At 41.6% G+C, this 26,463-nt stretch overlaps 1 protein-coding gene across 4 annotated transcripts in view; it reads left to right on the forward strand.

The window, feature by feature from the left end:
* The window catches only part of SYNE1 (spectrin repeat containing nuclear envelope protein 1), a 432,020-nt gene that overhangs the window by 269,760 nt on the left and 135,797 nt on the right, over positions 1–26,463 (forward strand). For 2 of the 4 annotated variants that reach the window (XM_054697947.1, XM_054697948.1), the window contains 6 exons: positions 4,598–4,792; positions 5,870–6,010; positions 13,323–13,490; positions 13,703–13,864; positions 21,965–22,171; positions 23,885–24,058. In XM_054697947.1, the coding sequence (XP_054553922.1) occupies positions 4,598–4,792; positions 5,870–6,010; positions 13,323–13,490; positions 13,703–13,864; positions 21,965–22,171; positions 23,885–24,058 (1,047 nt within the window). Of the gene's footprint in view, positions 1–4,304; positions 4,362–4,597; positions 4,793–5,869; positions 6,011–13,322; positions 13,491–13,702; positions 13,865–21,964; positions 22,172–23,884; positions 24,059–26,463 lie in introns of those variants that run through there. The other 2 variants (XM_054697949.1, XM_054697946.1) reach the window with 2 other exon arrangements.

Here is a 26,463-nt window from a genome sequence, read left to right on the forward strand (position 1 = left end):
GGATGGGCATTTAGTTTATCCTTCCATCTACTCTATTAAACTTTATTGTCAGAAGAGCTGAAAAATATTTTTCCAAACCAAGTATCATAGTGAGGTTCTCATAATATTCAGTTGTTGGCCCTCTCTGGTGGTGCAAGGGGTTAAGACACAGCCTATGAAGCTGTCTGCAGCCAATGCAGCATGAGTTCAATCCCCGGCCAGGGAGCTACCCACATGGCACAGCAGACCTCTCCTGACTCCCAAGCTGCTCCCCTCAGCAGTGTATTTTAGTAGATCTGCCTGTTCTGTTCCCCACTCTGTCTCTGATGAATCCTCTTACCCCCCACGCCTCTGGCCTGTACCTCAGCTCTTATATGCATAAATAAATCTTAAAAAAAAAAAACCAAACAGTATTCAGTTGTTGCCTTCTCAGGAAGTAAACTCACACTGCCCACTCCAAATGCAATTTTTGCAATTTCTTGACATGTCTGGTGTATCACTTACAATTTTATACTTGAAGTCACTTACTCTACAGCATGCATTTGACTATATACTGTAAATTTATTTTGAAACAATCTTTATCCCATTTTGTAAGCTCCAAAATTTTGTCTTAATAGTTTTCTATCATAGTACAGAAAATATTTTTTCATCTGATTTGGAATAATAGTTATCATTACTGATTTTTTTTTTAGATTTATTTTATTTATTTATGCATATAAGAGCCAAGGTGTAGGCCAGAGGTGCAGGGGGTGAGAGAATTCACCAGAGACAGAGTGGGGAGCAGAACAGGCACATCTGACATACACTGCTGAGGGGAGCAGCAGGGGAGATAGGAGAGGTCTGCTGCATCATGTGGGCCAGCTCTCTGGCCAGGGATCGAACTTGTGCTGTAGTGGCTGCCAATAGCTTCATAGTGCTGAGCCTTAACCCCTGGCACCACCAAGGAGGCCCCTGTTTTATAAATTTAAAACAGTTTACACAGTAGTTTTAGATTATCTTTTATGACGGTCATATATGGGAAGAATATTTTTTTTTAAGAGGCATGTATTTGTATTTATTTATTTATTTGTTTGTTTGTTTGTACATGCACTGGGTACAGTCAGAAGCGCGGGAGGGTGAGAGAATTCACCAGAGCCAGAGCGGGGAGCAGAGCAGGCAGAAGGACCGAAGTACACTGCTGAGGGGAGCAGCGGGCGGCAGGAGAGGTCTGCGCGCCATGTGGGACCCTCCTCCGGTGGCCGGGGAGCAGCCGGGGATCGAACCAGCGCCTCAGAGGCCGCAGAGGCTTCGCAACCCAGCGCTCAACCGCTGCGCCACCGGAGAGGCCCAAGGGAAGAATATTTTTATCATTTCCATGTTACTAATAAGAAAACAGAAAGTGATTTTTTTGTGTATGTGGTAACTTTGATTTGTAGCACTACCGAGTTTCAGCAGTAAAGCTATGCTTGCACATCTGTGTACAGGACAGATGTGCTCATCAGCCCTGAAAGCCTTGTTTCCACCCGCCACGGTCTGGTCTGAGTGACTCCTTCACCCAGTTCATCCCCCGCCCCCACTCCGCTTCCTGTCTGGTAACCACCATTCTGTTGTCAGAACGTAAGAGTTTGGGGTTTGGTTTTGTTTGTAGATTGGCTTTATTTCTTTATCTTCCACGTATATGTGAAATCATGTGACATTTTCTTCCTCCATCTGATTTATTGCCTTAGCATAATCCCCTCAGTGTCCATCCATGTTGTCACAAATGACAAGATTTCATATTACTTTATAGCAGAGTAGTATCCCCTTGTGTCTACATACCAAACCCTTGTCCATCCACCCTCCTGTGGGCACTTAGACTGTTCCATGCTTTGGCTATTGTAAATAATGGTGCAACGAACATAGGAATGTGTAGCTCTTTCTAAATCTGTGTTGTTGTATTCTTCACATAAATACCCAGAAACTAATTTTTTTGAATGGCTTTCTAAACAGCCAAATCTAGTAGCTGAGAGAAATCAGACTCTAATCTAGTATTGTTGGCTCCAAATTCCTTGTTTTTTTTTTTTCCACTGTCGCAGAAACTCTTTGGGCTACCTCACTGTAGACAAGAGAAGAGCTAGTTAAGGAAACAAGTGAGTTGCCCAATGTAGACATTCGTTAGTTTTGTCATGTGGTGTGGAACACATTTTCATATGAATAGTGATGTGTTCCTGTGTGAAGTTCATTGTATTTATAAGACAAACACAGGAAGGAAAGCGCTGAGTGAAGAATGCCTGATTTATGATAACATAAAAGTTTGGAAAAATGCTCTTTCCTGTATTGTTAGTCTATTTTTAAAGATTTTTCTAACTTGAGGTGAGTCTAGTTACCATACAGATAACTTTAACTCATGAAAATAACAATTTATTCATTTCTAAGGAATTCACATTTTTTTGGTCATTTTTCATGTATTTAATTTGAAATAAATATCCTGCCACCTTTAACTCAGAGGGAAGAGGATACTCTGATGTCTTAGCCTGTCACCTCCCATGGAGGGCCGCCTCCTGAGGGCAGCCTTCCTCAGAGCCCATTGTGCCTGAAATTCCCACCTTCTCATCGTTGGTAACTATTTTCAGAAATTCCCAGTAAAAATGTTAAATGCACGTCCTTCCTAAGAGGAGGAGCTTTAACCTACTGCCACTGTTTGGTTTTGTTCTATGTGACCAGCCGGCCACAGAGCTGAGAACATCGGCAGGCTTATTCTTACACATGAAAGCTCTAAAATGCTGTTTCTCCAAGAAAGTCATGTGGGTAACTGTGAAATGCAGATTCTCACAGCCTAGGAAAGCAAAATCTTTGGAAGTGGACTCCAGATTAACATTTTTACCAAACGAGGGCCTCCCTGGTGGCGCAGCAGGTTGAGTGCCACACTGTGAAGCTGTCTGCAGCCTCTTCAGCAGGAGTTCGATTCCCAGCCTGTCAGGGAGAAATCCATATGGCACGGCAGACCTCTCCTGACTTGCCCGCTGCTCCCCTCAGCAGTGTATTTCAGTCAATCTGCCTGTTCTTCTCCCCACTCTGTCTCTGGTGAATCCTCTCACACTCCCACGACTCTGACCTGTACCCTAGCTCTTGTATAAATAAAAATAAATCTTAAAAAAAAAAACATTTTTACCAAACCAGGTATGATTTATACAGGATCAAGCTGAGCGCTCCAATGGAGTATATGGGCTGTTGCCTTAAGCCTGGGCACAGCTTGCACGGACTGGACCAGGGGCCATGGCCAGAGGGTAGAAAGTCTAAGACTAACTCTTATTCATACAGAGTCCACCTGTGGGGCAGGCCCATGTAAGAAGGCCTGCTGGAATGCCCTACTGTGAGCTGGTAGACCTCTTCAACAGCTGTGTGCGAAGTAACGATAATAAATCTCATTTATTGAACACCTATGTGGTAGACACTAGGTCAGGTGCAGTAAGTAGCTATTTAGTCATTATTTTAAAAAAAATCCTACTTAGGTTTGATTAAGTATCCAAGGTCCTAAGATTAAAAAAAATGATTTCTGCTTTTTGTTATCCTTATTTTAAAAATTCTTAGAGGATGCTGGAAATCAAGGACAGGATACTGGCTAAGTCTGGGGGACTGCCCCCCGCCTCCTGCCCTGCCTTCTGTCAGTTTTGTTTGGGAGGGAAGAAACAAAGAAAATAACAATAATAAAATTGTGTGTCAGTGGCACACTCATAAAATATAACATGGAGAGTTATAAACAGAACCATCTTAAAGACTGACATTTAATGTTTTTGTCACATAATATGTCCTCTGTGGACACTAAGTGACAGCTTTTCAGGCAAAGCAGCCCAAGCAGAACAGAGTAATGGTTTTTACTTTTAGGATTAACATTTGGAAACATACATCTTCATTTTTAAAAAAATGCATATATCTTATAAATAAGAAATACACTTTTAATATTATAGAATTGCCATTGTAGGTTATTATTTATTTTTTTAAATTTAGAATATTAAGAAAAACTACCCAGAATAATCTAATAAGTTCTTATAAGAAATTTTAAAAACAGCTTCCAACAGCCAATTAATTTAAAAGCCATTAAATTGGAACTGAACTGCGTGCAAAGCTCTAGCTCGAGGCATGATGGAGAAAGTGCATTGGATAAATGTGCAAAATTCCATTTGCACACACGATTAAGTTTTCCTTTGCAATATTTTGCTGATCTAGAAAAAGCGATTCGTGGGGTGGGGGGACAGGCTGGGGGCGCCCAAGGAACTGACAGGCAGCTTCTCTGTGACGCTGCCTGTCACAACCCAGTGCTGAGGCATCTCCAGCCTGGCGAGCATGCCAGGCGCCGCATTTTCTGCCCTGGGAGTCAGCCCATGACCTCATTTCCGTGGCATGAACCATCGAGCGAATTTCAGGTGCTTGGGCATTTTAAAGGGGCGGGTTCCCGGTGCACGGCGTGGGCTCGGGGTGCGCGTGGGACCTCGGGGCCCGCCCCGGCCGCGCCCCCCGCGGTCCACATCCTGCGCCCCGGCCCTGTCTGGCGCGGCCCGGGGATCTCATTGGCCGGCCTGGGAGGAAGATGATCGCGCCGGGTTCTGTTTCCTTTTGATGCTGCTCTGACACCGGGCGGGGGTGGGAAATGTTTCCCCAGGAGCTGGCTCAGAAAATCAAGGGCTACCAGGAGCAGATCGCCTCCCTCAACTCCAAGTGCAAGATGCTGACGATGAAAGCCAAGCACGCCACGATGCTGCTGACGGTCACCGAGGTGGAGGGGCTGGCGGGGCCCTCGGGGGACCTGGACCCCGAGCTCCTCCCCGCGCCCGCGGCCCAGCCCTCCGTGGTCATGGTGAGTGGGGGCGAGGCCGGGGGTGCGGGGCCCTCATGCTCTTGCGCGCCTGCCTGCTCGCCCCGGGGCTCCCTGCTGGGGCGCAGATCTGCACCTTGCAGACTAGACCCGAGACAGTCTCCCCAACTCTTACTCCGTGGGGCCGAGGCCAGCCCGTGTAAACAGTGACAGCTGACAGGGAGCTGTTTGCAGGAGGCTGCTCTGCCTGACGTGTCGAAGGTCGGCCTGGCCTGTCTGGAGTTCTGCAGCCACAGCCGGGCCCCCTAGCTTCAGAACCAGCTCCTTTGCAGCTTACTTATTTTCTGGGGGATGGGAGCGCCATGCACCCCATGTTTGTGCTTTTGTGCATGTGTTTTCCAAGCTGAAACACGGGCTGGCTAGATGTGTATTCTGTTGTGTGAATGTTTATAAACGAGACAAGAGAAAAGTTAGGAATGAAAAACAAAAACAAAAAATCAGACGTTTACCTTTGGATTAAAATAAGTTCCAGTCATTTCTAATCTACAGCATTATTTTCTGATCACTGTGCACCTGAAATGCATTAATTATTTTGGTAACTGTAAGTGTTCCTGTGCTGTATGTTTTCCACTGATGTTTGCTTGCTGGGGTCCTGCGTAACCGTACCTGAACCCTTCGGGGAATTTATTACTTTGGGTGCCTATTTGGAACTCGAGAATATTTGGAGCTAGACTATTTGGAATGAGATATCTATGAAAGACTGAACTTTTATCTCATAGACCTGTCGCTCATGTACGATTCTTGATTTTCTAGTTATTTATAAAGACAAAAACAATCAAGAAAAAGAAAAAGACATATTTAATCAAAAACAAAACTCTTGAATGGTTTGTACCACCTCTTCCTGGCATCATATTTGTTGGTTTTACAAATGGTCCCTGGCATAGTATTTACCTGAGGACAAAAGCTTTCAATACTAAGACAGAATTTGTGTGTGAATTTGGGGTTCAGTAGTTCTAACCTTTGTTAGGTAATTTCTGTTTTGACCTGTGCCTCACCAGGCCTTTTGCTGACAAAGTTAATGCCTTTTCATGTCCCTTTGGGCTACGTTTTATGTGACAGATGACTGCAGGTCGCTGTCACACTTTGCTGTCCCCTGTCTCTGAGGAGTCTGGGGAGGAGGGAACCAACAGTGAGATTTCCTCTCCACCTGCCTGTCGGTCCCCATCACCTGTGGCTAATCCAGATGCTTCTGTTAATCAGGTACGCCCACTGCCATTCCTCTACCCAGGTCTCTAGTGGCTGCAGCACTCCATTCCCTCGGCTTGGTAGATTGCGGGTATGGACCTTACACTAGGCGGACACACCCTCTGGAGGTCTGTGACACCCCTTGGGCTCAGAGTATCCGCTGCTCCCCTGGGCTGGAGCAAGAGATTAAGTCCCAGATTCACAGCCGAAGAAGGTCCTGTTCAAAAGCTTGTGGGCTTCGTTTCTCATTGCCATCTGTAATGGAGTACTGCACCCTGCCAGAGAATGAAATGTTTGTGTCACGGTTGTAAAATAACATGATCCTTTGCTATTCTAACATGCACTGAATGTGGTTTTGACACTTAACAGCTCAGATTTGGAAGATGGATAACTTGTGTTCACCATATCATACTTTATTTACTAATTGTCAGCCAATTGAAGAGCTGTCTGCCAGTATAAATATCGGAATACCTAAGTAGAACCTAAGTTTTCTTATTTCCTATAAAATAGGGATAATGCCTCGTTGCTATGAGTTCCTCAGCTTAAGTTACATTAAATATAAACTCTACTTATTAAATATGTTAAAATATTTTCATGAAAAATATTGGATAGAAATAAAAAGATGTTTTTGCAATAACCAAACATTTTTAGTGATTGTTAAGTAATGCTTACTTTTTCCTTTTAGCCAAAAAGCTTAAAAAATTAAATTATGTTCGATGGCATTTTGTTAAGTGTTCAAACAAGCTGAGATTTATTATCGAGGGAAAGACATTGAACAGGGCAAATGTTTGATAAGCTTATATTATAAATGAATCACATAATTTTTATGTTAAAATAGAAACATTCAAAATAGAATTTGTGTAATAAACAAATCTTCCTCCGAGAGAAGTGGAGAATAAAATTGATGAAATCTTTTAGATAAAATAATTCTCTTGGTAGAACTCTATATAACTCCAGGGAGTTTTCAATTCAACCGCTTAATTATGAGCTACCTTCTGCACAGGTGCTTAGTGTGAAATCTTGTGTAGGAATCCAGAGAAGTAACTAAGAATAGGGGAGCGTGTCTTCTGCCCTCCAAAACCTCCCAGTCTAGTGACAGAAGTGGCCTGGGCCAAATAATAACAAAAGAGAGGAGAGGAATTTAAAACAAAAAATAAGTTTCTGGGTGATTTTAGAACTTGTCCTAATTCTGATTTTAAAATACTTATTACCCATTCTTTGACATTATGCTCTTCCCTGTGGTCACATCACAGATATTATAATCAGAAAAATAAGGCTGTCACCAACTGTTTATAGTCTAGGAACATTTCATCCTATCTTAGATGCTAAACTTTATTAAAATTTCCATTTTGAACCATAAACACTGGCCTGGAGACAAACACTATATGAAGAATATCCCTTTTCTGAAATTCTGTTTTTATTTTACTTCTTGTAGAATGTCTTCTAATGTGCCCTTGAGAGTACCCTAGAAAAGGTTAAATGTGCAAATATTTTAATGATTATGACTTAATTGTTAAGCTCAATCAACTTCTAAAATTCTGAGTGAGATTAGGCTTTGTTGTAATCCATTTTGATATCCTTCCCCTAGTCACAGGAAAACATTAATTAAATCACATTGTTAACCTACCACACTTGTGTGTGATGTTGCCAATTTGGAAAAAAATATATATATATTTAGCTTATGTCAGGCGTTATATTCACAGGAAACTGTTGAAAAGCTTGGTGTGGCCCAAACAAATCAATCCGTTGTTTTGGTTGCATTTTATTCTTATATAATGGTAATGTAAATCAGAAGAAGGTGAAAAATAACAACAAGGCCAGCGATGCCTCGGATTTATTTTCTTGAAACTGAGGAGAACATTGAGCATCCCTGTAAGTTCCAGTTTTCAGACTCAAAACACTGTACAGAATGTGCACAGCTGTTTCAGTGAGCAGCCAAATATAACTGCTTTATAAAATCACAGCTGTTAAAAAAAGGTTTTGTGCTTCTGTAAGTAGCTCTCCATTATATAACGAGCTGATCTCCCAGTCAGCGGGTTCCATCTCTGACAGTAGCTATTAACTGAAATATGATAGTAATGGAGCTCACTTGAGGCTAGGAATGAGCAGGCAGCCCCAGAATGTGCAGCAGGCTTCTTGACCCTTTTCCAAACAAGCCAAACTTGGGCGCCTGGGAAGAGCTGAGAGAACTAGAAGTTTGAAAAACGTGAGAGTATGATAAGGCACGCAGCCCAAAACTCAGATGGGGTGCAGCTTTTCCTCCACTCAGCTGAAAGTCCCTGAAAAGTCCCCAAATCCTCTCACTTGTTATGGGAACAAAATGTTTTCAGTCACAAGATTGTGATAATCAAGTGTGAGCTTAGTTGTGAGAATACTTTTTAAACTGGAAAACGCTGTTCAAATCGTAGCTTTCATTTTCCAAACTTGTTTCCTTAGGAATCTACTGGATAATGATTCTCATACCTTAGGCGCATGAGCAAGAAGAGACATTTTGCTAAGGTGATCCTCACTAGCCCAGATATTTGGTATTTTATTTAGTACTTGTAGGACTGATAATTAAGTTTACTGAATCTGTGTAGTGCATAATAGATCCAAATTGTTGGTGTTCAAAAGGTGATGATGATTTTCAAATCCTTTTAAGAAACCAGGATTTGTTCTTCCTAATAGCCCAGAGACAGAGACACACACACATACACACACACCCCCCAGAAAAAAAAATTTTTTTTGAAACATGTATTTTATTCCATTTTGGGCTCCTTTTTAAAACTTTTAATGGAGTATTTGATTTGCAGTTTTTACATTTAAAGCATCATCTTGCTTTTCTGTGTGGACAGTAATGCAGGTCACCCATGACAACACTTGACTTTGAGCTACTTGGCTCCACTTACGTTGGATTTTTTTCTGTCTATGGGTTCCACATTCATAGATTCAGCCCACTATGCATGTTGGTTAGTTGGTTGAATCTGTATAACTGGTGTATGGGGAGACCAACTATGAATTATACATAGATTTTGACGGCTGGAGTGGGCGTCCCAGCCACCCACCACTTTGTTCAGGGGTCACAGTCTTCCATGCACAGTCATGTGAGTCACTTCCAGGCCACTCTGTATCAGTGGCCCCAACAGGCGACAGCATTCAGCCCACGTGTGCACCAGGCTGCACCATCCAGGTTCTGCAAGGATGAACTCGCCTAATGGTGCATTTCTCCTGCATCCCTGCCGCAAGGCTCCGCCTGACTGTTTAAGAGAATAGAGTTTACGTAAGTGTTTTTCTGTCTACAGATCTCTAGGAACATACATGCCTGCCTGTTACTTGCCAAAGACTCCAAACTTGCTCAGAGTCACACTAAAGGTAATTCTCACACAGGTGCTTGTGGTCTGAGTAAGAGCAAGCCCACCATGACAGTTGGGTGTGGCAAGTACTATGACAGCAGGGAACACTGGGTATTTATGAGAGGACACAGAGGAAGCCCCTAAGCCAGGTTGGGGTCAAGTAGGAATCAAGCATCACCTCTTAGTTTTGTTTTTTTTTAAAGATTTATTTCTTTTTATACAAGAGCTAGAGTACAGGCCAGAGGTGCAGGAGGGTGAGAGGATTCACCAGAGAGAGCAGAACAGGCAGACGACCGAAATACACTGCTAAGGGGAGCAGCGGGCATGACAGGAGAGGTCTGCCACACCATGTGGGAATCTCCCTGGTTGGCCGGGAATAGAATCGGCACTGCAAAGACTGCAGACGGCTTCACAGCACTACGCTCAACCTGCTGCACCACTGGGGAGGCCCCATCACCTCTTAGTTTTGAGAAAGGAGTGCAAGTAAGGTTTAGTGCACTCGGGTGTAGTGAAATTTTTCAGGTAGAAGGAACCATATGTAGGAAGGAAAACAACCCATCAAGACAATTGCACAATCTCAGTATAATTAGACAAACATGGATTTGAGGGAGAAAGGGGGGAAACGAGGCTGAAAGGGATACAGAAGTGATCAGGAAGCACCCGAATAACACACAGAAGAGTTTGCACTTTATCTGAAAGCTAGTAGTTAACCATGGAAGGAGTTGCAGTAGAAGCTATATATAGAATGGAGTTTTAGAACAGATCATTCTGGGTCGATGTGGATAGGAGGTTGGAGATGGACAAATTCAGAACCAGACTTGCTAGTTAGGGACACAAGTTGTACAATCTGACGCCTGGTGCACACTGGTGATGTCGTTAATTGAGAGAAGCAGCTGAGGGATGGTGAAGACCCAGCCAGCACCTCCCCACGTAAAGGAGACAGCCTCTCCTTTGGGATATCTGGAACCACGTGGACAGAGTCCATGCTCACATGCCTCTGGTTTGTAAGAGAATCCATGAACTTGGATTCTTATGAAATCTGTCTATCTCCATAAAGAAAAAAGTGTAAACAACATAAAACACTGGAGAAGCCAAGGGAACACATGTAAGTCAGAGGTAGCCTGCAAGCTGCCCATTTGCAACTGGAGTCAGGAAGTTGTTGCTGCAGTGGAACTTGCGCCCATGCTTTGGCCAGGGTGTGCACCAATAGAACTTCATCCTTACGTAAGTGGGTGGTGAGGGTGAAGGGAAATAGAGAATAAATCCCACGTTTATAGCTTAGGTGAGTACAAGTTCCATTTATTGAAAGATGGATAATACTTTATAGTTTTTTCCGAAATTCTTTTCTCATCTTGGATTTTTTTTTTTTTTTAATTTTTTTTGAATTGCCTGGGAATATACACAGACAACTGGCTCTCTGGGTCTGGAGCTTACAAGTCCGCCAGTATTTAAGAATGCATGGGGAAAAAACTACTAAGGAAAAGATTAAATGACTAGGGATCTGGGAGGAAGATGAAAGTGTTTCCAATAGGGATGGACAGTGGTATGGCAGGCGTGACATTCAAGCAAGAGAAGGGCTGGGAAAAAAAAGTCATTTCATAGAAAAGAGCCACTGATGTGGCAACTACAATGCCAGTGGAGGCATTAAGGCCAAGGTTCAGTTGGGAATTTTGAAGTGGATTGAAGGTGAGAAAATGAACCTATTACATGCCCGCTACCATTTTCAGAAGTTGGACTATGAAGTGAAAGATGTTCACAACCATGTGTGCAAGTATATTCACCTGTGATGATCAATTCCGAGGTGGTTTGTGGCCCTTCCTGATATATGTCATCCAGCAAGAAAAAAATGAGGAAAGAAGGCACATGTAGGTATTTTCAGATAGAGATTTGACTCTTCATGCTGATGAGAAAGTCGGAAGGGAGAAGGATCACAGGATATTATAGTGCATTGACTTTGAAAAGCAAAGGTGGAAGGGATTCTGGGAATAGGTGTGGAGGGCCATCCCTAAGAAGAAAGCTGGGAGGCATTTTAAGACAAGGAGAGTCTGAATTTGGGCAGATTTTTAGAAATTTGCGAAGTTGCAGGAGTATCTCCTTGATGGCTTCAATTGTGTGTGTTCACGTACACTTTGGACAGAAGAGTTGGACTGAGTCATGACGGGGGTTTTCCAGAGAGGGGAAGCGGAGCGTAAAGTTGCAAAGGAAACAAAGGTGTAGACAAGAGGATTTAAGCAGCTTTAGAAATAGTTCAAAGTACACCGTGGGGTGAGCTACTTTTAGTGATGACAGGCAGTGGCATTGAAGGGTGAGGAAAACTGGCGTGGGGTGGGTGCAAGTGAGCACCAGTGGAAATGAGAGCCGTAGTGGGGCAACTAGGCACAGGGCGGGCAGGGGGATGGGGCCCTGGAGGCTGGGAGGCTGGCAGCAGCCAAGACCCCAGCCCCAGCCCCAGTGAATCTTTCTGCTTTTTCTCGCTCTCTCTGGCGTCTTCCATGGTCTCACCTTTTCTGTAGTCACTTGTCCTCTCGTATCTGACTCCTGTCTGAGTGACGCCACACTGATATCCCTGGCCTCTAGGCTCATGTGTGCACACTTGCGCATGCCCACACACCCATGCTCAGGTGTCCCTAGTCAGGCATGTGTGCCCCACACTCACAAGCACCCTATGTTAACGAGATCAAAGCCTCAAGTAATGGCCACAAAGGCCAGTGTGTAAAAACCTGACTGACTTCCTTACCCTACAGAGCCTCGCAAGGATGCAAGAATGCCATGGTCATCCACTGAAGGTGGTGACGGGGTTGGGACGGAATTCCATCAACCATGTTAGAAACTTGTCTGGAAGCCTCAGCAACAACAAAAAGGGTAGAACCTTCAAAGCCTGTCCACATGGCTTCATTTAAACCTCAGAATCACCCGGTGATGTGCAGATGAGGGAACACAACTATCTAGACACCTAGGAGGAGACTTTCCACTGGAGTCTTAGGTGTTAGACACCTGTCTGAACCCTTCCTGCTGTGCAGCCCTGCTCCTGCCTTCCTGCAGACCCCCAAGCACCTGGCCCCTTCCTCCACTCCCCGCGGTTTCTTGGGAGACTGGGGTCTGTGATATATTTTACCAAGACAGTATCAGAAAACTCAAGTATTAAATTAACATAATTATCTTCAATGACACTTCAAAAGTAGCTAATTTTATAATGGCAATTCCCAGAATATAAACATAGTTCCCCAATTCAATTTAAATTAATATACAGATAAATAATAATAAAAACAACTGACAACTCATAATTATGTCTTGATCTAGTAAATTCCATTATCAATGCTAATAAAATGCAATGTTACCTATAACCCAAGAAATGAAAAAAAGTATTCGAAAGCATGGTTTTTCATCCTATACATAATTGCTTGTATACGTTCAGGAATGGAATAAAAAGAAACCCTTTTTTTTTTATTTGTTTCCTAGAATAGTTTTAACTCCTCCATTACATTTTCCCTTATTTTAAATTAAAGTAGTTACATTAATTTCTGTGCAAATTGATCTTGCAAACATTGCAGTTTGGACTCTACCTGAAAAAATTTCTTTCTAGATTTAATTTCATTCCAGTCAGGTATTTTTTAACTAGTCAAAACTAATTAACACAGCAAACAATAATTTAGGAAATAGTTTATTTAGATTCTCTTTATTTTCCTGGTTAAATATGGATTCTGCCTAAGTCCTTTGTGTTTTCATTTTACCAAATACAAGAATGGGTTTTGGCAACTTGAAATGTTGGTGAATGTCTTCATTTTTAAAATATAAACTCAAATTCTAAAGCAATTATAATTTGTGTTTAATTGATATTTAAATTCTTGTTACAAGAATAACTAACTTCACTAGTTGGCAGCTCCTCAAGAAAGGGCCAAACACTAAACCTTCACTCCACATCACTAATAGCACCCAGAGTAGTAACCTAAGCGTTGTTTTCCTTCTGCACTCAGTGCTGTGTTTTGCGCCCACAGGATATTGCTTATTACCAAGCCTTGTCTCCTGAGAGTTTGCAGACAGAGGCCGCAAGGCTTCACCCAAGCCTGTCGCCATCCCAGGCACTCTACGAACCAGGCATGGAGCCATCAGCCACTGCTAAGCTGGATGATTTGCAGCGTTCTTGGGAAACCTTAAAGAACGTGGTAAGCCTTTAAAATGTCGAATCGTCGAAGCCCACCAGACACAGATTACCTGAGCAACTCTCTTACAAAACCCATGCGTAGAGTTCTCATATCCGGCCCACAGTTGAGTACCCTCTGTTGGGCCACTGAGGGAAAGTGGTGAGGAAAGACATGTGGTAATCTAGAAGATAAGGGGCTGGGAAGCATTTGGTAATATCCCTTTTCTTCTTTAGATCAGTGAAAAGCAGCGCACACTCTATGAAGCTCTAGAACGCCAGCAAAAGTACCAGGACTCCCTCCAGTCCATCTCCACCAAGATGGAAGCCATCGAGATGAAGCTCAGTGAGAGTCTGGAGCAAGGCAGGAGTCCAGAGAGCCAGATGGCTGAACACCAGGTAAAAATAGCAATGACTTCTGTTCCCTGCATGATTAAAATGGGTCAGTCTGGTGCCGGGTTGGCCTGCCAAGCCTGTGTTGGGATTGAAGACAGACTTTTTTTTTTTATTGCATCAGTTTGTACAGAGTAAACAGGTTTGAAATGAGGGTCGTTTCTACCATGGGTTCACAGAGGTATCTAAGACAGAAAGAAAGATATTCAGGAGCTCAATCTAATTAAACAAAGTGACTTTTTTGCTTTTATGACACAAAAAGTTTATTTCCTTATAGTTGCCAGATTGTTTTTATTTTGTGGTGAGCCATTATCGTAAGAATGAAATGTACCCCAAAACTACCTTCTCCGGGTATTTCTGTTTTAAGCCCAGCACCTGTCCAATATCACTTAAGAAAACAAGTCTCAGATTTCTGTGGGCAAAGAACTGAAGTTGAAGAATAAGGGATTCAAAGTTATAATCTGGTAATTGTTCCTGGCATGAATCATATTATTTTTAAGTTCTGTAAAGCGGACAAAGCTTGAGCTTTACATGAGAAACGATTACATTAACCTGATGATGTTATATATGGCATCAATTTAAAATGTATGCTAAGAAAGTACATTTATTAAAAAATCTGGTTAATGCTTTAGCAGTATTTTTGGGTGTACTATTAATGCACAGTCAGGTAGAAGTGGCATCTAAGGGTTGAGCTGGACCTTTAGCTGAATATTCAGTGCTTGTGATGTGGAAAAATGCTACCTTCCTCCACCAGGTCCAGGAGCATGGGACAACCCCCTAAAAGAAGGGGCAAACAGAGATGTCTTTAGACACAAATTAAGAGTTAAAAAAGCATGATGTGATATGTGTGCTGTTTAATAGCAAAATTCACAAATGTAGAGACTTAATTGACTTTGTTAAAGTCAATATTTTGTTAAAGTCAATACTTGACTGCCTGATCCACGAATCAGGCAGTATCTCATGTAGATTCTGCAAGGGGCGATAGAAAATGGAGTGTATGCATAGACAAGGAAGTGGGGGTGATAAGATTATTAGCAAAAGAAAAATAATGTCCAGTAAAGCCATCTTCCCTCAGGAGCAGGCAGTGTGAGCTCTTATCATGCGGAACACCTCACTGATTTGGTGCTGATTTAGAAATTCCTGATTAATTGTTTAGGCTTAAGCTGTCCGGACAGGTTGACACTGCGGTGAGACTGGGTTTTAAGACCGCATGGGGACCTGGCAGGAAGGATTCCAGTTGGCGCCAGTTCTGTCTGGTTTTTAACAATATCTGTCACGTGCTGGGAAGTTTCTCAGCTTTAGGAGTAAAACTCCATAGTTTTTCTCTCCTCTATGTCTTTATACTTATGGAATCCAGAATATCCTTGGAATACATTGCATGCACATATGTGTCATCTAAGAAAACATGCATTCTTTTATAATATAAGGCATTTCAATACAACATAACAATGAGATAATTTCACCTAGAGATAGCCCATTGAGCAAAGGTGGTTTTAGGTTTTACATTCTTGTCACTTCTTCAGATAGAGATCTAAGTGCTTAGCATCCATTTTTAGCTTTTATTTTGGTTAAACTATCTTCTCTAGCTCTTTCTGCTATCCCTAAGCCACTCATAGTCAACCTGGTTTGGGGAAGATGCTATTCAAGTTTGAAATTCAAATTTCTGTTTACCTAGACAAATTAATGAGGACAGGCAAGGACTTAGGTGACTTCTGTTTTCCTTCAAGTCCCATAGTCCCCTTTGATTGCTGCTACAGTTTCCTAATTGTCAGTGGTCTCCTTATTGTCCTGTGAGTGGGTTGTCTGTGTCACCAGCAGGGTGTCCCTGGGGCTCTGTCTACCCTACTGCCCACCACACCTATATTTCACTCTCTCTGGAGGGCAGGACAACTTCCCTTCCTCTGCTTACAGCTTCCTTTAAACATTGAAAAGGAACTTGAGATAATTATGCTGAGACTGGGTTGAAGTGAGTTTGAATGCCACATACTCAGATAATCTGGAGCCAATGCTCTGGGTCAGGGTTTGCATAGCCTGACTTTCCCTTTCTCTTTGTCGTCTCTGCCTTTGTCCAAGGCATTATTCCTTGCCCCAGCTAGCCGCAGCGTCCATGGTGACCCTCTACTGGGTCCCACGGAATTTATCAATAGGAACTGCATGAAAGCAGATGTTGGTGGTTTGCCCTGACATTCCAGAGTTCCTGAAAATGCCAATTAGCCCCCAGTCATCACCACCGCCCTGCTCATTCATTAGTATGAAATCACACATTAACAGACTGTGGAACAAAGTTACTATTTTGTTCAAGGAATTTAATGGAGAAAACTAAAAACTGCTTGTTAGTGCTGAGTAGTATATATGAGAAATAAATCTGTGAATTTTCTTGTCATTAAAGCCAAGTCACATGACTGTTTGTCCTGTAATAAGTTGGCAGTGGAAATGCTAACAATGATGCTAACAATTAATGCTCTAGGAGAGGGAAAGAAAGCATAAATAATGTATAATTTCTCAGATCACAAATGTAACATTTTCCATCTGACCTATTTTATTTACTTTTACTATCTACTTAAGTTCTACAAATTCTGGGACAGGACTGCCTGCATGAAAAGCTAAGGGCATCACAATGTCTAAATTAGTTCTAAGCTTCTGGATTGATACTTAAACATTTGCAAGCACTGTTGGAGAATTACTCTTTCTAATCTCGAACTGGATATGGCTAAGAGGATCCACTATGCTTTTTATGCCTAAAAATGAATGGAAACACTTTGTTATTTCTTTCCCAAGGCTTTCTGGAAGTATTACTGTTTCTTTAAACATCTGAGCTTATTCCTATATTTCCCTCCTAAACACTTACCTAAACCTACTGAATTTGAGTGGAATTCTGTGTCTTTCCTATTGTCCTCTCTAAATTGAGTTTTAAGCCAGGACTGACCTGTGGCTGTGAGTTATGCCCTCTGTGCTGGGGGCTTTGTTTTCAGGGGCAACTGTAGGTTTGGGGATATGTGCTTTCTTTGTCACACTAAGCTTGGCGACATGTGGTAGGCAATGCTCTGAGGTTCTTTTGTTTTTGTTTTTTTAATATATGTACAGCTGGAAGTTTGAAGCAAACCATGCTGATCTGGACAGTTTTGAAAGTCACAGTAAAATTCACGTTTAGTCTATTATTGGTCCAGACGTGATCCATGTTTTCTCTGGAGTGAGTCAGTTTAGACAAGGTAGTCTGTCCACCATGTAAGCATCACATATACACCTTCCTGGTAAACGCAGCTCAGGAGCTCAGAGCCATGTATTCCGTGATTCTCTGGTTGTTTGGCATGAGGTATTTCGGGAAAGCAGCTGGACACTGGTGGGGACGAGTTGTATGGTGAGAACATGCTAGGCTTCTGATTCGTCTTGTTCTTTACATGGTATAAACTAACTGTCTTAACGTGTACAATTCAACAGCATTTAGTGCTTTCCCAATGTCATATCACTGCCCCTTATCTGACTTCTAATCATTTTTGTAAACCTGAAAAAAAAAAAACCCACCCCCACTGGATCTTGGAATTAAAAACTATCATGACCTTCCAAAAATATTCATTCTAGGCCTCCCTGGTGGCCTAAGGGTCAACTCTCAGCATCATTACCACTGTGGCCTGAGTTTGATCCCCAGCCAGGGGGCTTCCCACATATGGTGCAGCAGACCTCTCTTGTCTTGCTTGCTGCTCCCCTTAGCAGTAAATTCACCTGTTCTGCTCCCCACACTGTCTCAGGTGAATCCTCTCACCCTCCACTTCTCACATCTCTGGTCTTTACCCCAGTTCTTCTATGCAGTTTACTCCCCCTGAAGAGTAAACGGAAACTTTCCTCAAAGAGGTTGAAAACCAACAATTATAGAATTCCTGACTCTACTTACAGAATATTGAGAAAGCTGCTTTAGAAGATGTGAGTTTGAAACAAAAGCTGGTGACTTCACTGAACACCTGTTTGGTTCAGTCCACTCTCTAAACGAGGAGGCTCTTTTCCTGCTTGCTTCCTGACTCAGGCACCTGTTTTATGTACCGTGAATTAGAATGAATTCAACTAGCTGTGTTGACCCACTGCTGTGTGCACAACTGAAATCCACATTTTCCTTGCTATAGGATGTAGAAACCTGTGCTAGGGGTGCAGTGAATTACCAGAAGGAACAGAAAACAGCAATGGATTGTGGGCTAGAGTGGTGGGAACAGATCACAGGAAGCTCTGTCAGGTCTTCTTGGCGACACAGCGGGAAAGGGAGATGTCAGCAGGAGTGGGCGGGAGGCGCTATAAATGAAAAAGTGAGAGTAAAGGAACAGGGGGGGGGGGGGGGGGAGGTGATGGTGGTGTGGAGGAGGGAGGGGGCTTTTCTTGCTGGCACAGACAACACTGCCAGAAAAAAAAGACACAATGAGGTCAGTTTAATTATGAGAAGACTTTATATAACACCAAATAATGTGGATTTTTTACTTTTGAAAGTCAGAAGCCAAAAGATGATTATAAAGTTTATGGAAAATGATCTACTGAACCAAAAGCATTTTGAATATATAAGAAACAAAGGAAGGTCTATGGATTCATTAAAGTCCCATAAAAAAATCTGTGCAAGTTCTTTGGTGGAGATTGCTAAGATAATTCTAAAATGTATTGCAAATGCATGAAAAATATATATATATTTTATATATATAATGAGGGTCAAGACATGTTTGAAGATGAGTCAAGTAGTACGAATTTCAAAGATCCAGGACATATGATAAGTATTACTGTCACAGACAACTGAATGGAGCAATAGGACAGAATTAGTCTCCAGATACTTAGCTGATGTGAAAAACTATTGTGCAGGAAATCTTGTCCTGAGACTATCCACCTGTGTCTATGCAGGTATCTCCTTTTTCCATTCTTATTTTTTCCCTCTAATAAACCTGCCCTTTTATATGCAAAAACAAAAGGAATGGCAAGAAAATAAAGCCTCCTTGTTTAATCCAGTGAATTGGACCAAACAGATGGACAGTGAAGTCATCTTTTCAATAAATGATGTCATAGTAAAAAAAATAATTTGACCCCTTCCTATTCTCGACACAAAAATTAAATTTAGGTAGATTATAAATCTAAGTGCAAAGGTTAATTTTTTAAAAAGTGCTACAGTCTATAGTAAACAAACTTTAAAAAATATTTTTGACCCACCACAGGCCAATATTTTAGTAAAATGAAATAAAATACTGCAGAATAGCATGTGAATGGCAAGTTGTGATAAAAGCTTCTTAATACTTACTTGCAATATCTTTATCTCATCATGAACTGGTGACAAATGTTTTGCAGAACTGACACCATTTCATGGACCACAGTTTTCCTAGAAGATAACATGTGAGAATGTTCCTAGCAGATAACATGTGAGAATATATTCATGAGCTAGGGGTAGACAAAGGTGTCTTAAACAGAACACCAAAAGCCCTAACTTTTCTTTTTTAAGACTTATTTATACAAGAACCAGGGTATAGGCCAGAGATGCAGGGGGTGAGAGGATTCACCAGAGACAGAGTGGGGAGGAGAACAGGCAGACTCACCGAAATACAGTGCTGAGGGGAGCAGCGGCCGAGACAGGAGAGGTCTGCTCGGCATGTGGGTATCTCCAGGGCCAGCGGGGATCGAACCGGCACTGCAGAGGCTGCAGACAGCTTTACAGCACTGCACTCAACCACATGCGCCACCAGGGAGGCCCCCTAACTTTTGTAATGAAAGAAAATATGGATACATTAGATTATAATAAGTCAGGAACTTATATTAATCCAAAGACATCATTAAGAAAGTCTTTTCCCACTAAAGGGCCACCATGTCATATTTGCATACACAGATATTTGCATACAGAGATCAAAAGAAACACAGGCACTCCTATCTAGAACCCATAAATAACTTCACATATCAATAATAAAAGACTCCAGTAGAAAATGGACAAATGATTTTTAGCAGAAGTCACAAAAGAAGATACCCAGGTAACCAATAAGCATAGGAAAAAGGGCTCCACCTGATTAGACTTCAAGGAAATGCGAATTAAGAAATTTAGACAGCATTGAGATGTCACCGTGAACCCACTGGAAAGAGTGACATTGAAAAGATCCACAAACCAGTTGACAGTGGAATATGATACAGCAATGAAAATGAAAAGCTCTTTCTATGTGCAACATAAATGACACAAATCATGACGGAGTGAGAGAATCCAGACACAAAACAAAACATCAGCAGGATCCTTCTCCAGATAGATTAAAAATTGGCAAAAGTGATGTTTATAGTCAGCGCTATGACAGTCTTTGGGAAAGAGGTCTAAGGAACTGGTAGAGTTCTGGAATGTTCTTTGTCTTGATCTGGGTGGTAGCAGAATGAATATGTACATACAATGTGTGAAAATTCATAGAGCTATACATTACATTTTTCTAGATATATATAATATTCTCAAAATAATAGTTTATTTTAAAAAATCAACTGGACATGATAACACTTGATATGAAGGAAAGAGAAATTTTGTTTCCTTATTGAGGCCCACCCTCAGGAGTCCTTGTGCTTACAGTCTGTAGTCCTATGAAGGGGTAGGAATTTCACAAATAGGGCATCTTGAGAACTATAAAGTATTAGTGAAGAGGAATCCAGTATTTCTTTACTCAGCTGACATCCCTAAGGTAAGATCTGTTTTTTTAACCCAGCATTCAACCCTAAATAATATTTTTTTTTGGTCAAGACTCCATCTAAAAAGCAGGTCATACAATATAAAAAATGCAAAATAAAAGCCATGTAGAATTGCAATCAACTTTAAGCAGGGAAATAAATATAGCACTATTGAAGCAGAATAATAGAGAGATTTTTAGTTTGGGTGCTCAGGGAAAAAAACTCTCTGCAGATGTAACAATTAACCTGAGACTTGAAGGATGGAGAGAACCATCACACACAGAGTGGTGAAGAGAGTATTCCAGCATGAGGGCACAGGGCATGCAAAGGCCTTGAGATCAGAAAGAGCCTGGGTGCTAGAGTAACTGAAGGAGGCAGGAATGTCGTGAGTGAGATGAGTGTGCTACAAGAGGTAGGCATGGGTGTGACCATCCAGGTATCTACTCCTTACAAATCAGGACTTTGAATTTTGTTTTGTAGTCAATAAGCAAGTAAGTATTTTAAAGGTGAGTAAGAGGAACTGATTCACCTTTTTAAAAGTTCACCTTAATTACTTAATGAAGAGTGGACTGTAAAGATGAGAGGGGAGCAGACAGGCCCCACCCCAGGCCAGGAGAGCCAGTCCAGTGGAGCTGACCCTGGCACAGGGTGGAGCAGGAGGGGATGCAGATATATTTTGGAGGTAAATGCGGTTGGATTTGCTGCTGGGTTGGATGTGGCAGGTGAAGGGAGGTGTGAAGAATCCGAGTGAGGAAGAGAGTGTGTTCCTTTACAAGGTGGAAAAGACGGGCAGAAGCCGGCTTTACACACTGCAAGAGAGAGAGCGTGAGACCCTCACGTTGAATGTACAAACTGAAATTGAGGACAGACTCTGAGCTTGAGAGAGGCCTTTAGAAGTGTCTGAAAGCCTTCTAAGCCGCGGGGGAGACTGTGAAGAGAGAAAACAGGGTCTGGAAAGTAGCTCCAAGAAGCTGCAAATTCTAGAGTTGCACAAGAAGGAGAAAAACGAGAAGTGACAAGACAGAAACAGATGACTGATTTCTCGCATCTTATATAATCTGAGTTTTGGATGAAAGCCTAGTGCTGTTTCAAACTTGGGAAATATTTTCAAACTTGGGATATTTGGAGTGGGAAAAGTCTCATCAGGAAAGAAATTGATGACTTTTACCTTCCATATAGAATTATACCCCCTTCTGATGACAGATGAGTCTGTTGAAAAGCAGAAAGATTAATGAATGGATTCAAAGTCACTTACATTAGAGACACAGGGAGTATTAAAATCCGGTATTTTCTGACATTCCATCTGCTACTTTCACTTGGGAGCTTAGATTAAGCACCCCCTCTTTGCTGCAAAAATGACTTCAAGGTGAGGTATCTTCAGCCACCTCCATCCCTGGAAAACTCAGCCAGGGGTACCACCGCTTGGTCCAGCAAGAGAAATACACGCGTGTGATTGCACAGTCTTTCCTCCAGGCGCTGATGGATGAGATCCTCATGCTCCAAGATGAGATCAGCGAGCTGCAGTCGTCCCTGGCGGAGGAGCTAGTGTCCGAGTGTCCAGAGTCGGACCCCGCCGAGCAGCTGGCCCTGCAGTCCACGCTCACCGTCCTGGCGGAGCGCATGTCCACCATCAAGATGAAGGCGTCAGGCAAACGACAGCTGCTGGAGGTAACTAGGGCTTCTGGGGGCGCCCTCACGACCTCTTGACTCTTCCCGTGTGCTGATGAGTGTGACGCGTGAGGGCGTGTTTATTGTTCCCACTCGTGAGCAGTGGGCCTTGTGTCTCCTGGAGGCCACAGATGCAGCGCCGAGTCAGCGCACAGCCATGAATGGGGCCTTTCTCTCCTCTCTGCCTCACGTCAGGCATGAAAAGTTGAGAATGTGGAAGGCAAATTCTTGGAAGGCCTGAGCCTGGGAAGCACAGTTGTACAGGCGGGCATGAGGGCTTGCTCTGCTTGATGAAGAGCCTTTTTTGAGGAGTATTACTAATTACTGATACTAGGAAGAATAAATCCTTAGTCACTGCGAGCTAATTCAAGCATGTTCATTCACGAAAATACTCTGGCAGTCTGGTTCTGCTGTAAGAGAACTTTAATGTTATCTACTTTAGAAATAATTTTGTTCACAATAACATGTGTTAAAAGTCCATTTTTTTCCCTTGTCTTTGTTCTCTTATCATTCTTGGCCCTAAACTCATGTTTCCTTTATTGTTAAATTAAATTTAACTTGAGGTTCATGTTGCCGCTTCTAGAATTTGCTGAGGGTGTTTCCAGATATTTCCAGAGTCTAGCAGCTTCTCTGGCAGATAATCACTTCTCAATACATTCTTATTATATGAGCTTAATATTAATATTATTTTACTTAGCTGCTGATTATTCCATAATTTAATTAGCCAGGGCCCCGTTGATGAGTATGTTGGCATTTTAGTTTTATGTTATAAAATTACTCAGATCATATATCCAGAATATGAAATATTTTGGAAAAATTCACAATCGATATATCAGTTCTATTTGATAATCTCTTTTAAACTAATACAAATTAAGTTAAAAAATAAAGCAATTCTGGGCCTCCCCTGGTGGCGCAGCGGTTGAGCGCTGGGCTGCGAGGTTGCCCGCAGCCTCTGCAGTGCTGGTTCATTCCCCGGCCACCGGTGAGGGTCCCACAAAAAATTAAATAAATAAATAAATAAATAAATAAATAAAGCAATTCTAATCAGTTATTGATAGAGTAATTTTTAAAATCAGGTATTTACAATACCAGAATAATTCATTTTTTAAATTCATTAATCTTTCCCCAGTCACCCTATGAAAACCTTGTGGAGTTTCAAAATGGAGTGATCGGCCTCAATTTAAAAAAATATGAAATATTTGACAAAACCGGAAACAATAGTTATAACAAAAAAATTTGAATTGTTGCCTGGACTTAAGACATTAATAACAGTGCACCACCCCTTCTCACAGAGGACCATGGTCCCATAGATGGTCCATATTTTGGAAAATATGTTTTGAGTTTGTCACAGTCCTCACCACTCCCTATAGTTTCCCCAGACATTAAGGTCAAGAATCTATTGCCATTTACTGATGGTCTTATACCACCGTTTTGTTCTAATACTGCCTCAGATTGTATCATTCATATTATCTGCTTAGTCATTTGGGTATATTATTTGCTTTGCTCAACTCAGTGCATAAGCTTTTGCAAAACACTGATCTTGACAAGCACCCCCAGAAATTCTAGTTTGTTGCTCTGGAATGTGGCCTAAGTTCAGGCATTTATTTTAAGTTAATTCTAATGTATAGCCAGGAGTGAGAACCATTTCTCTATTGAGTTAAATCCTAGTAATTTTACCTTAAAGTAACCTGCTACATTCTCCTTATTCACCAGGAGAAGTTAAATGATCAGCTGGAGGAACAGAGACAGGAACAGGCCCTGCAGAGGTATCGCTGTGAAGCTGATGAACTGAATCACTGGCTCCTGAGCACTAAGGCCACTCTGGATATGGCACTGGGCACCCCCAAGGAACCCATGGACATGGAGGCCCAGCTGGTAGACTGCCAGGTACAAAATAGTCACCAAAGAATAGGCACAAATCACAAAGCACATTTTTTTTTTAAAGATTTATTTATTTATGCATACGAGAGCTGGGGTACAGGCCAGAGGTGTGGGGGGTGAAAGAATTCACCAGAGACAGAGTGGGGAACAGAACAGGCAGACTGACTGAAATACATTGCTGAGGGGAACAGCAGGCGAGACAGGAGAGGTCTGCTGCACCATGTGGATTTCTCCCTGGACGGTCAGGGATCGAACTCGTGCTGCGAATTGCCTCATAGTGTGGTGCTTAACCCCTTGCGCCACGAGGGAGGCCCCACAAAGCACATTTTAATTACAGAAAACAAAATGATAAAAAGGCTTGACGTGAACACGTGATATTTCACGGTGTTTACACGACATATATAATGTATATTTTTAATTCATTTTTATTTAACTATCATTGTTTTGCATCCTTGTTCATTTTTTTCAAAATAAGGATTTCTCCCCTTAAGTGTGGTCACTTTATTTATTTAGAGAATAGAAAAACAAAACCTTATAAAAGCTTAGATGAAATCCAAACTTGGACTTAGTCTTTTGAAAAATTATACCAATAATATCTGATCTTTAGAAAATGTTCATTTTTCTAAAGGACAGTTTTTTAAGTGTCTAGCTTTCAGCATACTTCTGGTATCTATATTTAGAGACAAGGAAAACAAACTTAATGAGAAGAATTAGTGAGTCAGATTGTGCATAGACACAACAGGATGTGTTCCTAGCTGTTCTAATCTTGATATTTTTTGTGTGTGGTGGAGGTGGATGAGGAGGAACTTTGAAAAACTGTCAATTATAGGCAAACAAAAAGACTGAACTTGGGAAGGTTGTCTTTTGAAACAGAAGGGCCCTCCCTTTGATGTTAGGTCCTTAGTGTGAGAGCTAATGGCAGGAGGGTTTTTTGTTTGTTTTTGCTTTTTAAAAAAATAGCTACATGAGCTTTAATTGAAATGCAGTTGAAGCAGTTTAAAAGATACCTGAAAGGACTCTGTCAGTACAATTTTAGTCCCCATCTTCTTATCATTTCATTATGGAAACACACTTTAGTATAGAGAAGAGCTAATGGTCTGCCCTGTGCCATGGCTGAACTTCAGTGGTTCTCAGCACACTAGATTTCACTCATGGCTGAAGTAAGCTGTCAAAGCTCTTCCATTTAACTAGGTAGCTGGTCTAGAAAGTGCAACCTCACCTGCCTGGTTAAAATAACATTATGTACAATATCATATTTCTTTCACTTGGATGAGAGGAAATCAGCATAAAACATTCATTATGTTAATAATTTATTTATATATATCTGACAACATTATTCATTTTTGTACAATGTTTGCTTTGTCCTCTCAGGTGTATCCCAGTAAGATTCCCATAACCAATTTACCCTTGCACCATCACCTTCGCTCCTGTGTTCCCTCCCCTGTTTCCATCTCTCTGCCTCCCCAGCCCCTGCAGAATGTCTCTGATTTGTAGCTGGCTATTAATTTTGTTTTTTTTATTTATTGTTATTATTTTTTTCTGATCTCTTACTTGGTTCCCCTATATTCCTCCTATAAGTGGAACTATCATATTTTTCTTTTTCCTTCTGGCTTATTTCACTGAGCATAATCCCATCCAGCTTCATCCATGTTGCTGCGAATGGCACTAGTTTATCTTTTTGATTGCTGCATACTATTCCATTGTGTATGTATACTGCATCTTCTGGATTCAGTCATTGATTTTTGGGTTGTTTCCATATCTTACCTATTATAAATAGTGCAGCAATAAATACAGGGGTACAGGTATCCTTTGGAATTAATGTTTTTGTGTTCTTTGGGTAAATACCTAGGAGTGGAATTGCTGGATCATATGGAAGCTCCATTTTTAGTAGTTTGAGGAACCTCCACACAGCTTTCCATAGTGGTTGGACCAGTTTGCACTCCCACCAGCAATGCAGGAGAGTTCCTTTTTCTCTGCATGCATCCTCACCAACATTTGTTGTTGCTGTTTTTTTTAATATGTGCCATTCTCACTGGTGTAAGGTGGTATCTCCTTGTGGCTTTGACTTGCATTTCCCTGATTATAAGTGATGTTGAACATTTTTTCATGTACCTGTTGGCCATTTGTATTTTCTCTTTGGAGAAGTTTCTTTTTAGCTCTTCTGCTCATTTTTTGACTGGATTGTTTACTTTGTTTCTGTTGAGTCATGTGGGTTCTTTGTAGATCTTTGTGCTCAGTCCCTTATCAGTTGTATGGAGTGCAAAAATTTTCTACCAATCAGTAGGATGTCTCTTTGTTTTGGTTTATGTTTCTTTTGCCACACAGAAGCTTACAAAAAACATTCATTTTCTTAATATGTAATATGCCATTTGAGTCATTCCCATTTATGATTTGAGATTCATATTACTGAT

Source organism: Talpa occidentalis, unplaced genomic scaffold, assembly GCF_014898055.3.
Source record: "Talpa occidentalis isolate TD23 unplaced genomic scaffold, MPIMG_talOcc4v2.1 talOcc4.2, whole genome shotgun sequence".
Lineage (NCBI taxonomy): Eukaryota > Metazoa > Chordata > Mammalia > Eulipotyphla > Talpidae > Talpa > Talpa occidentalis.